The 11,968-nt window shown below is 36.0% G+C and overlaps 1 protein-coding gene across 1 annotated transcript; it reads left to right on the top strand.

Moving 5' to 3' along the window:
• The first annotated feature begins 796 nt into the window (after positions 1-796).
• LOC110940100 (ATP-dependent zinc metalloprotease FTSH 7, chloroplastic) lies at positions 797-9,030 on the top strand. Its single transcript, XM_022181660.2, has 13 exons — positions 797-1,835; positions 4,453-4,521; positions 4,617-4,751; positions 4,839-4,904; positions 5,396-5,581; positions 5,642-5,728; positions 5,822-5,935; positions 6,044-6,168; positions 6,275-6,383; positions 6,520-6,645; positions 7,716-8,036; positions 8,129-8,252; positions 8,645-9,030. The coding sequence occupies exons 1-13, from the start codon at positions 984-986 to the stop codon at positions 8,788-8,790; spliced, it is 2,460 nt and encodes an 819-aa protein (XP_022037352.1). The 5' UTR covers positions 797-983; the 3' UTR covers positions 8,791-9,030.
• Positions 9,031-11,968: the final 2,938 nt, after the last annotated feature.

Below are 11,968 nucleotides of genomic sequence, written 5' to 3'. Positions count from 1 at the left end.
ATTAATGTAAAACACGCGTCTAGGGCTGGCATTACGGGTCAACCCGATCTGTGAAGACACGAACCCGAAACACGTAAACACGAATACGACACGAAATCTTGTCGTGTCAGATTTTCGAAACACGAACATGAATCTGTTAATAAACAGGTTACATGAAACGACCTGTTAAGACACGAAAAAATACCAACGTATCAAACGACCTGTTTCAGACACGAACACGACCGAATTGGGGAAGTTGTGAACTGAACTGAGAATGGTGGTGTTTGTGAGAGAGATTTAAAAATTAGAGGTTGGATTGTGGAAAAAGAACCGTGTGTGTGTTTATGTATAATTCATCCTAGGTCCCAAAAATGATGACCCTATGTCCACACCTACATATAATATATATTTTTTTAATTTTTAATTATTAACATGTACTTAACATGTCGTAACAGGTTAACGGGTTTTAACGTGTTTAGACATGAAACCTGTTATGGTCTTATCGTGTCGACATGTTTTAGACACGAAACCTGTTAAGGTCAAACACGAAACATGATAACGTCGTGTAAGTTCGTGTCGTGTTATCGTGTTGGCGTCAAAATTGTCAGCCCTACACGCATCGATATCCTTTTGAAGATATCATAACTTTATTTTTAGGTTACTATACAAAGTGCCAGTACCCTAATAAACGAATCGATAGCCACCGAATTCTCGCCCCACGATTCCGCTAATTAAAATTTTAATTTAATAATAAAATAAAATAACTTTTAAAACATCTAATCTAATATTTTATACATTTTCATTTTATCTTGTTGTCCAATTTAGAAAATATTCAAATAAAACAAGAAAGAAGAAGGAAGTTAGAAACTCCAATGGTCCACAAATCTTTAATCATCTTCATCTTCAACCTCTTCATCCTTCTACAATCCTCATCCAAACCATATTCTTCATATTTATTGATTTTGAATTATTAATCTGCAGCAACAGCCTAGGGCACCCACAATATGGCAGCTCTTGAAACGCTACGACCCATAATTCACTCTCAAATTCATGTTAATTACTCCAATTATCGCTCATACATGTACAGTTCTCGCAATAGTTTTCGTGTTCCACACGCAACCTCAAATCTATTCGTTACCAAATCATCGTTACCAATTCACACATCTATCAATTTGTACAGAGAATTTAGGGTTCCACATATGTTTAATTCATGTGGTAGAGAGTTAGGGTTTCTGAAAATGAATAAGAGGTATAGAGGAATGAATGAGATTAAAGCAAGTGTAAATAATAGTTCTTGTGATCATGATACTGAAACTGAATCATCAGGGAAAAAGAGTGAAACTGAGAGTAGTAATAAAGTGAGTAAGAAGACAGAGAAGAGGGGGAAGAAGGGGAAAGGCGGTGGGAAATGGCGGTGGCAACCGGTAATTAAGGCGCAAGAGATCGGTATATTGTTGTTGCAGTTAGGGGTTGTTATGTTTTCCATGAGGTTGCTTAGGTTAGGTGTTCCATTGCCAGGGTCGGACCCCAGGGTTTCGAATGAATTCGTTAGCGTGCCGTATAGTGATTTTTTGAGTAAGGTTGGGAGTAATCAGGTGCAGAAGGTGGAGGTTGATGGGGTGCATATAATGTTTAAGTTGAAGCAGGAACAGGGGAGTGTTGAGAGTGACGTTGGTGATGGTAGTAGAGTGCAGGATTCGGAGTTGTTGTTGAGGAGTGTGGCGCCTACGAAGAGGATTGTGTATACGACGACACGTCCTAATGATATTAAGACTCCTTATGAAAAGATGCTTGAAAATGGTGTGGAGTTTGGGTCTCCTGATAAGCGGTCTGGTGGGTTCTTGAACTCTGCATTGGTAAGTTCTCGCAACGTTTGAATTAACATGACAGTTAGAATGTTTTGAGTTAACATGACAATTGTTATGCTCGCAACATTTGAGAATGTAAAAACGACACTTGGATTAGTGCTTGCTCGTTTTCGATTGTGAATATAAAATTGTGCACCACTGCACTTGGATGTTGCGGTAATTTGTAATTGTATCTTTAACCTACACAGATGTTTATAGTAACACCCGTAGGAAATCAACTTATTTTTCGTTGAGAATGTAAACTGTCTAATTCTTCTGATTTCATGGACTTTGATTTTATAGAGAAATTGTTACAGTTTATTTGTTCTCATTCCCTTTCAAATTCCATGAGTTATCCACAATAGCCTTCTATTGGCTGTAAAAGTATCTGCGATAAGAGCAATATTAAACACCATAGATAAATATTATTCCCCTTGGATCATTCTATGAGTTGAGTAACCAAGAAATTTGCCTTTGTTTATCTTGCATCATAGAATCTAACTTTCACCAATACCCAATAATCTACTCATAGTGGCACACTTTTAAAATCTCGTTTACTCTTGCAGACTGTAACGAAGGTACTCTTAATGCGTTTATCATATTTGCGTTGATATAACTTTAGATAATCTAGTGATTTAGCTACTGAAGATGTTACCAAACCTTTCAAGGAATAAGAATATCATTAGGCTAAGGTTTTATCTACTTTTATCTTTCTTTGTTCTTTTTTTTTTTCAACTTCAAGAATGATTTCTATTCCTTGTTGAATCTTCATGTTAGCAAATAAGCCAACAAAGGTTACTCTAGCACTACTTTCTTTTTTACTCCACTGACTTTTAAATTGGTCTACTACCCCGTTAAACAAAAAGAACTATGAACAAAGAACCAATGAACTCAACTTCACTCAAGAGGGTAATACACTGTTTTTAAAGTTCACTAATTTTAACGTTACCTTATGTTATTAAGATCTTGGTTTTAAAAAGCAAGAGGCGCACAAAAGCGATGAGGTCTAAAGATGAGGCGCGAAGCGCAAACTGCAAAAGCGGTGGGCTTTTCGTTCCCGAGGCGCAAGAAGATTATATAATTTTTTATATATATCCCATAGGTTTTTAGCATCCCTTATCCAAAATATAGTTATAAATAAGGTTTATATATCATATTACCTACATGTACAAGCCAATAAACCCATTGTAGAACACTTTCATGCATAAAAACAACATATAAACACCCAAAATACATAAGGCGCGCGCCTCAGACCTCAAAAAACCCAAAAAATGCTCTTTTCTTGCGCTTTGTGGAAAAAGCGCGCCTTGCGCCTAGGCGCGCTTATCGGTTTTCTTTCCTATTGTTTCTTTAATCTTGCTACCATTTATATAGTCTTTGTGAATCATTTCAAAGCCACTACTTTCTCTACCTTCATGACCAAACATTAAGATTTACAATCTTGCTAGTCATCATGTTAGTTCTTGACTTCTTGTAGGTTTTTTCTAAAGTCTAGCCTTGTTTATTTTTACCACTTTAGCTATTGAGCTCAACTAGATCAGTCTTGTATGCTTGATTATATTGTTAGCATTAAATCTGATGTCATAGGTGGCAAATAGTATCAATAAAACAAGTTAACTCCACCAGTATTTATTGTTTGAATTTTTACAAGTAAGTAGTAACTGGGTTCGTGGCAAAAAAATGTATTTGGTGTAACTGAAAATATAAGTGTTGAAGTACATAATAATGTTTCATTGAGAAAATGAAGGGTTGGTAGTTCCTTCAGATCTTATGAAATTTTACGGTATTCTTCTTTTATAAATAAATCAAAATATCTGAGATATATTGATAAACCGTAATTGAAGTTAGTGAGTTACATGATCGACAGAGGCTGTAACATATGCGGATGTTGTTTAGTAGTGGCCACTTACCTTAAATCGGAGCTCCGCACTTAATGCATAAGTAAACAATATTATGCAAGAAGTGACACTATCTTTTGGTGGGAACACTTGTCATTCTTGTAACATCAGGGCTCAAATATCTTATATTCCTATTTTTATAGTACACATATATACCACTAAACCACAGAATGCAGTGGTCAATAGCATAGTTATTAATAGCACTCATAGCGAGCGCTATAGGCCTATAGCGAATAGTGTTGCGTAGCACTCATGTGTCGCTATTTGATTTTGGCGCCTCCATAGTGAGCAAATAGCAGGATTTTAGGTTTTTTTTTTCTGCTTTAATGTAAATAGCGGGATTTTTTAGGTATAAAATAGCAGGATTTTAGGTGTTTTGTTAAGCATACATATAAAAAAGCGTATAAAACAGCTTATTTGGATATAATATACATATAAAATGTTTCTAAAATTTTCTCCTAGTGTGTCGCTAAATATTAAATAGCGCCTGCTATTTCATCGCTATCGCTACATAGCATATAAGGAGCTTGTCGCTATCGTCCGCTATTTTCTATAAATAACTATGGTCAATAGTGCCACATGGCATATCTGGCTGTATCTATTGTTTGTATAAATGCTCAATGTGTTTGCAATAATGCCACCCTCTTCTGCAAGACTCTCAATATTAACTATATTTTATCAGTTGTTTATTGTATCTAACATTAAATGTCTTAACTTTAATTTCACAGATATCTTTGTTTTATGTTGCTGTATTAGCAGGGCTACTTCACCGCTTCCCTGTAAACTTCTCTCAGCAGGTATGAAATATCTAATAGACATTTAATTCTCAACATCTTGAAAAACACTTTTCCTAGTGATAAGTAATTGATTAATTACTTTCCATCAAACACAGCAAACCCCTGGTCAGTTAAGAAACCGCAAGTCAAGTGGTTCTGGCGGGTCAAAAGTGTCCGAAGAAGGAGAAGCCATCACATTTTCAGACGTTGCTGGTGTCGATGAGGCTAAAGAGGAACTTGAAGAAATTGTGGTAAGTTCATGGCCCGTCTTTTTCTAGATGTTACAACTAAGACCTTCTAGTTTGCTAATATTGTTGTATGACAATCAACTTAATCAGGAATTTCTCAGAAATCCAGACCGATATGTACGACTTGGGGCTCGCCCTCCTCGAGGTGTGCTCTTGGTGAGTTTAAATTGTTAATTAATTTTGAAAGAGTAAAATGCCATTTCGTCCCTAAGGTTTGGCCAGTTTTGCAACTTTAGTCCAAAGGTTTGAAATCTTGCCATTTTCATCCGGCTCATTAACTCCACCCAATTATTTTCCGTTAAGTCAGGGGTATTTCCATCTTTTTTGTTAACTTAAAAGGCAATTCAGTCTTTTTCACTTTATGTACACACATTTAGCATAATGTAGAAGTATTCAAAAGACTGAATTGCCCTTTAAGTTAACAAAAAAAAAGGAAAATACCCTTGACTTAACGGAGAAAAAAGGATGCAGTTAATGAGCTGGATGAAAATGGCAAGATTTCAAACCTTTTGGATCCAGGTGCGGAAAAACAAACCTTTGGACGAAAATCGCAAAACTGGCCAAACCTCAGGGACGATAATGGCATTTTACTTATTTGGAAATTAAGATATTAGTTGTCGTGCCTGATGGATTTGGGTATCTTACAGGTCGGTCTTCCTGGGACAGGTAAGACACTGTTGGCAAAGGCGGTAGCTGGGGAAGCTGACGTACCTTTCATTAGTTGTTCCGCAAGTGAGTTTGTAGAACTTTATGTCGGCATGGGAGCATCACGTGTTAGAGATCTCTTTGCAAGGGCGAAGAAGGAAGCACCATCAATCATATTTATAGACGAGGTTCGACTTTTAGCTTTATGAATGTTTAAAATGCTCGGTTATAATCTTTCTTATTTGCAGATTGATGCTGTAGCCAAGAGTCGTGATGGTAGGTATCGAATTGTCAGCAATGATGAACGAGAACAAACGTTGAACCAACTGCTCACGGTATTATGGCGTTATTATATGTTTGTTTGGTTGTTCCTTCTATGTTTTTTCTTTATAAGTTTCCAACTACACGTGTTTTGTAATATCTTGTAGGAGATGGACGGTTTTGATAGTAATTCGGCTGTAATTGTTCTCGGTGCAACGAACCGTGCTGACGTATTAGATCCAGCACTTCGCCGACCTGGGAGATTTGATCGTGTGGTTATGGTTCGTCTTCTTCTCTCTTTTGGTATTTATCTTTCTAACAGTTCTGTTTTTACTATTTTTTTTTCAAAAATAGCAGTTTTGTGTTGAAAACGGTCATTTGGTCTTTAGGTAGAAACGCCTGATAGAGTTGGAAGACAAGCTATTTTGAATGTGCATGTTTCTAAGAAAGAGCTTCCTTTGGGCGATGATGTTGATCTTGCTAATATTGCATCCATGACCACTGGTTTCACTGGGTAATCATAACATAATTTGGTTATAACACTAACATTCACATATCAATTTCTGTGTTGTTTGTTAACACTTGAAAGTTAAAAGACAATTTTATAATTTGGCATGCAGGGCGGACCTTGCAAATTTGGTAAACGAAGCTGCTTTGTTGGCAGGGAGACAAAATAAAGTCGTCGTGGAGAAAATCGACTTTATTCAAGCAGTGGAGCGCTCCATTGCTGTAAGTCTCATCTATGTTGATGTGATTTGAATTGAGATTTTGTGGTTAAATTTGTATTTGTGGAACGTTCTTCTATGTTGGAACACTCTTTTACGTCTTTTATGCACTCTGTTTTTGTTGTGTGGTAATATAACAGGGGATTGAAAAGAAAACAGCCAAGTTGCAAGGTAGTGAGAAAGCAGTGGTTGCGCGTCATGAAGCTGGTCATGCAGTCGTAGGCACTGCTGTTTCCAAACTTCTTGCAGGACAGCCAAGGGTTGAGGTAATATATATCGAGAATACTCTTCTGGTGTATAACGTAAATGTGTATTTCCTACATATACATTTACCAATTGGGGGAATAGTGCCAGGCAACTGCCTGGCACTCCCCCATTGGACCAACACATTTATTATTTTATATCCATTTTAAAATTACGTTTTTGCCCCCAGCTCAAAATAAAATTATGCTTTTTTGTCCCCATCTCAAAATTACGATCTTGCCCTCAATTCAAAATTACGACTTTGCCTGGCACTCCCCCATTGGACCAACCAATTTATTATTTTATACCCATTCTAAAATTGCGTTTTTGCCCCTCTTTAAAATTACGGTTTTGCCCCCATCTCAAAATAAAATTATGCTTTTGTCCCCAGCTCAAAATTACGATTTTTCCCTCCATTCAAAATAAAATTGTGGTTTTGCCCCAGCTCAGAATTACCTTTTCGCCCCCAGTTCAAAATAAAATTCTGTTTTTGCCCCCAGCTAAAAATTACGATTTTGCCCTCTATTAAAAAATGTGACCCGTTTAAAAAATTGTGATTTCGCCCTCAATTCAAAATTACGTTTTTTCCCCAATTCAAAATAAAATTATGTTTTTGCCCCCAACTTAAAATTACGATTTTGCCCTCGGTTCAAAATAAAAATGTGATTTTGCCTCCAGCTTAAAATTACGATTGTGCCCTTAGTTCAAATTTATATTACGTTGTTGCACCAAGTTCAAAATTACGAATTTGCCCCTGTGAAAATTTACAACTTTGCCCCTGGTTCAAATTTACAGTACTGCCATTACTTTAGCTTTTGGCAAATTACGATTTTACCTCAGTCAAAAAATACAACTTTCCCTCGGTTAAAAATTACAATATTGTCATTGTTTTAGTTTTTTTTTTTCAAAACTATAAAAGTGTTTTGTTTTAATTCGTTGACTCGATTTAATTGTTTTTCGTGTCAATGAGCTGCCTAACACTCGCTCATTATTCGGCCATCGCCCCGCAACACGGGCGGGGCATCAACTAGTTGTTAACAATTGGATGATATATACCATGATAAATGACTACTATATTTTTTTTATCTATCAGAAGCTAAGCATACTGCCTAGGTCAGGAGGGGCATTGGGATTTACTTATACTCCTCCGACCACCGAGGATAGGTATTTGCTTTTTGTAGACGAGTTACGAGGACGTTTGGTAACTCTTCTCGGAGGGCGTGCTGCTGAAGAAATCATTTACTCAGGCCGCGTGTCAACAGGGGCACTTGACGACATACGTCGAGCTACTGACATGGCATACAAGGCTATTGCTGAATATGGTCTCAATCGCACCATTGGCCCGATCTCATTGGCAACACTTTCAAATGGCGGCATGGATGATTCCGGAGGATCTGGTTTTGGAAGGGACCAGGTTTTTTATTCTTTCTGAATCATGAATCTAAATATTTAATATTGCTTTAATTTGAAATTTAACTGATGTAGAGCGTTTTTCATATGATTTAGGGGCATCTGGTGGATCTTGTTCAAAAAGAAGTTAAGCTGATGCTTCAATCAGCACTGGATGTGGCGCTTTCTGTCATGCGTGCTAATCCCAATGTTTTGGAGGGGCTTGGTGCCTATCTTGAAGGTATATTATTTCTGTAAGAGTATATTACGATTTTGGCCCCTGTGGTTATGTTACTTTTACCCTTTTAGCCCAAAAAATATTTTTTTAACATCTGAGCCCCAACGTCTTTTTTCCTAACCCTATTGGCCCCTAACACTAACCCCATCCATTAAATGTTAGGGGCCAAAAGGGTTAGAAAAAAAGACGTTGGGGGCTCAGATGTTAAAAAATTCTTTTTTTGGGCTAAAAGGGTAAAAGTGATATAACCACAGGGGCCAAAATCGTAATTTACTCTTTCTGTAATAATCTATTATATGAATATATTTTTTATATTTTTTCATTTTACTAGCTAGAGATGAAACATATAACCTAAATTCAATCATAATATATTGTTTAATTTTCTATACTTGTAGAAAAAGAGAAAGTTGAAGGGGAAGAGTTGCAAGAATGGTTAAAGATGGTGGTTGCGCCCGAAGAACTTGCGGATTTTGTTAAAGGCACACAGGATGTATTTCTTCCTCTACAATCAGCATCACCTGATCTAAAGCAACTACTGTAACACCACCACCATCCATCTGCAACTTTGTATATTCGAACAGCCGGGCAATTTAGATACATAACATATACAGTGGCCTCATGTTCTTTAGTTGCAGATTCTTGGATTTATATGATTTCAATTTTTTCTCATTTTTTAGCCATTCCCAACTTGTTCGGGATGATAAGGCTGTTGATGTACGTATATAACAGAATTTGATTTTCTGCGACTTTTTAACAATAAAATTAAAATCTTAGTTGACTATGTAGTTTGTGTACTTGTATGCGGTCGAGTGAGCTCAAACTATTGTTTTCTTGCCATGAGGATTCTAGCATATGAGTAGTTTTGACTACTTCCAATGCGCTTGTTGGAGTTGTTTTCTTGCCATGAGGATTCTTGCATATGAGAAGGTTAGACTACTTCCAATTCGCTTGTTGGAGGTATGCCCTTTGAGGCCCTTGCCTTTCCCACCCATTGGGGTTGCTTCTTGCAGACGGTGTGGGCCCAAAGTAAAAAAAAAATATATTTTATTTAAATATTGTGTAGTGGACAGGTGATGAGGTGGAAATTAAGAATGATAAGAATGATAAGGATATTTGTATGGTTAAAGATGAAACGAGGGTTTTTAAGGATTTTTAAGATATAATACGTCAGCTAAGGGTCGTGTGCATATCATCATAAATGCTCTTATTTTGACCAAACATAGTACCATCATAGCCATGTGACCAAAATTCCAATATAAAATTAATCCAATGATATGTCATGCGTCTTAAAATGAAAAATCTTACGGTGCCTGGGTCAATACTGCGAGATAGGCCTCTAAAGGACAAAGCATTCAGTTGATTGTTTGTGAACTGATCGGTGGCAGGTTCATTTATTTAATAAATAAACAAAAATGAACACATTTTTTTGGTTCATTTAGTTAAACTAGTGGGGAACCCGCGCGTTGTAGCGGAGTCGATAATATGAGGCGTAAACATTATTCAACCTTAAACCTTAAAACGATAAAAAAAATCATATAGCAGTTGTATATTTATATAGATAGAAGTACCCGTTCTTCACGGCAAGGTACTTAAAAATATGAAGTGTTGTTGGTGTTGGTAATAGGGTTTATTAGAGCGAAAAGGCTGTTTAGATACTGTTTGAACGGTGTTCATGCATTTAGATTAAAGTTGTTATTATCGCATATCGAATTACCACCCCTTCACCCACCACTTGGTAGTGTTTTAACCCGTTATCCAACCCGCCCATTTTACAACTCTAATCTAAAACCAATCAAAGGAGATCTACACTTGCTTAATGACAAAAGAAAGCATAATTAAATTAAAATGACTGAGAAGTTAGATTTTATTAAATGGTTAAAAGTAACAAGAACAACATGTCACATAAAAAAAAGCTGCTAAATGGCACCATGATATCTAGCTGTCTCTAGAACCACTGCTTTTATCTGCTCTGGCAACATCTCATGCCCTTCCCTACATTGCTGCCAAACATCATCACCATCTTTTAATCACTCAACTATCAAATTTAATCATTATTTTGACACGTTTACGGATCGATTTGGGTTACGTTTATCTATTATGGGTTTTGATCGAAGCCCGTTACGCAACCCACTTTGTACATTTTGCAATCTCTAATAATTATGGGTGGCAATCATGCTCTATAAGAAATTGGTTGATTTGGGTAATAAAAATAGCATATGGGTTGTTCAAACGGGTCAACTCAAATTACAAAGTGAGTTTGATCCAAACTCATTCCGCTCAATTCCCATTTTGACCCGCATCTTAACCAACCCGACCCGTACCTTTTGCCATGCTTGCTAGCTTAGTAATAATACACGGGCTTGAAAATTGATATGCATCCAAAGTAAGCCCATTAAAAGGTTTCACCCGAACTCATTTTCCTCAAAACCCATTTTGACCCGTTAGCCAACCTGACCTGACCTGCTACGCTTAGTAATAATACACGGGCTTGAAACATAGTTATCAATAGCGTCTATGGCGGCCGCTATAGCGAATAGCGTGGCGGCCATATGCCGTTACAAGGTACATATCGACCACATAGCGACGGTATAGCGACTTCCGGCGAATAATTCCGGCGACGGTGCTGCTTTCAGCCGGAAACCAGGAAGAAGGGGGAAGAAGAGAGCGGCTACGTATATGAGTGTTTTAGGCTTTTAGGGTTTAAATGAGTTTAGGCATTTAAACAATTAACCCCTCTATCTTTTACTAGTTTACATTGAGTCCCTAAAACTTGTATTTTTTTACTTAAAAAGTGTAAAAGTAGTTTGTGTATTTAAGCATTTAACCCCCTTCTATCTTCAGTAGTTTACATTTGGTCCTTAAACTTTTTAATTTATACATAAAAAGTATAAAATTAACATTATAAATACATTTGGTTCATTTCAGAACTCTAAATAACTACAGAACTTTCAGAACTCCTAATAAACAATCATTTTATATATAAGTTTTTGTATTTAGGATCTTTTTATCATCTATTATATGTATTTCTTTGATTACATACATGTTAAAAGTAGTTTACATATGTTTAATTGGCAAAATTATATATATGTGTCATAACTAATTACGTATATGTAAAAATATTAGTTTACATATGTGTAATTATAAAATTACATATAAAAAATAATAAAATTACTCTTAACATGTATGTAATCGTAAAAATACACATAATAAATGATAAAATTATCATAAACATAAAAATATATAAATAAAAAGATTGTTTATTAGGAGTTCTGCGAGTTCTGTAAATATTTATGGTTCTAAAATGATCCTGGCCCTATATATATATATATATATATATATATATATATATATATATATATAGGGTATGGTTATTGTAAAAAAGGTAGTTTTTGTGAGAAAGATAGGAAAGAATATAAACCATTAGATCATTGATCTAATGGTTAAGATTAGAGTGGCAATATTGTAATTAAAATAGTGTTTTTTAAATACTGATTTGATTTCATAGGGGTAAAATAGGGCTTTCATATACTTTCAAATCAATAACCGTATCTATTATACCTGATTTCTCTATCCTTTACGATTTTTACGCTCGAAGAAACAGGGCGATTCTTCCCACCAAAGATTATAAGATTAAGCAGATACAATGAGCCCTAAAATCGAAATCGTATACAATCGAAAGAAGCGAAGGTCGTCGTCTGATACAATGGAACGAAGGACGA

Source organism: Helianthus annuus, chromosome 5 (assembly GCF_002127325.2).
Source record: "Helianthus annuus cultivar XRQ/B chromosome 5, HanXRQr2.0-SUNRISE, whole genome shotgun sequence".
Lineage (NCBI taxonomy): Eukaryota > Viridiplantae > Streptophyta > Magnoliopsida > Asterales > Asteraceae > Helianthus > Helianthus annuus.
The sequence above is the reverse complement of the archived record's forward strand: the minus strand, read 5'-3'. Positions and strand labels throughout refer to the sequence as shown.

Excerpts from the sequence above, each read along its gene's own strand:
- LOC110940100 (XM_022181660.2), top strand. The coding sequence starts at position 984 with ATGGCAGCTCTTGAAACGCTACGACCCATAATTCACTCTCAAATTCAT. Across the intron at positions 4,752-4,838 it reads AGGAACTTGAAGAAATTGTG|GAATTTCTCAGAAATCCAGA; the intron begins GTAAGTTCATGG and ends CAACTTAATCAG. Across the intron at positions 8,037-8,128 it reads CTGGTTTTGGAAGGGACCAG|GGGCATCTGGTGGATCTTGT; the intron begins GTTTTTTATTCT and ends CATATGATTTAG.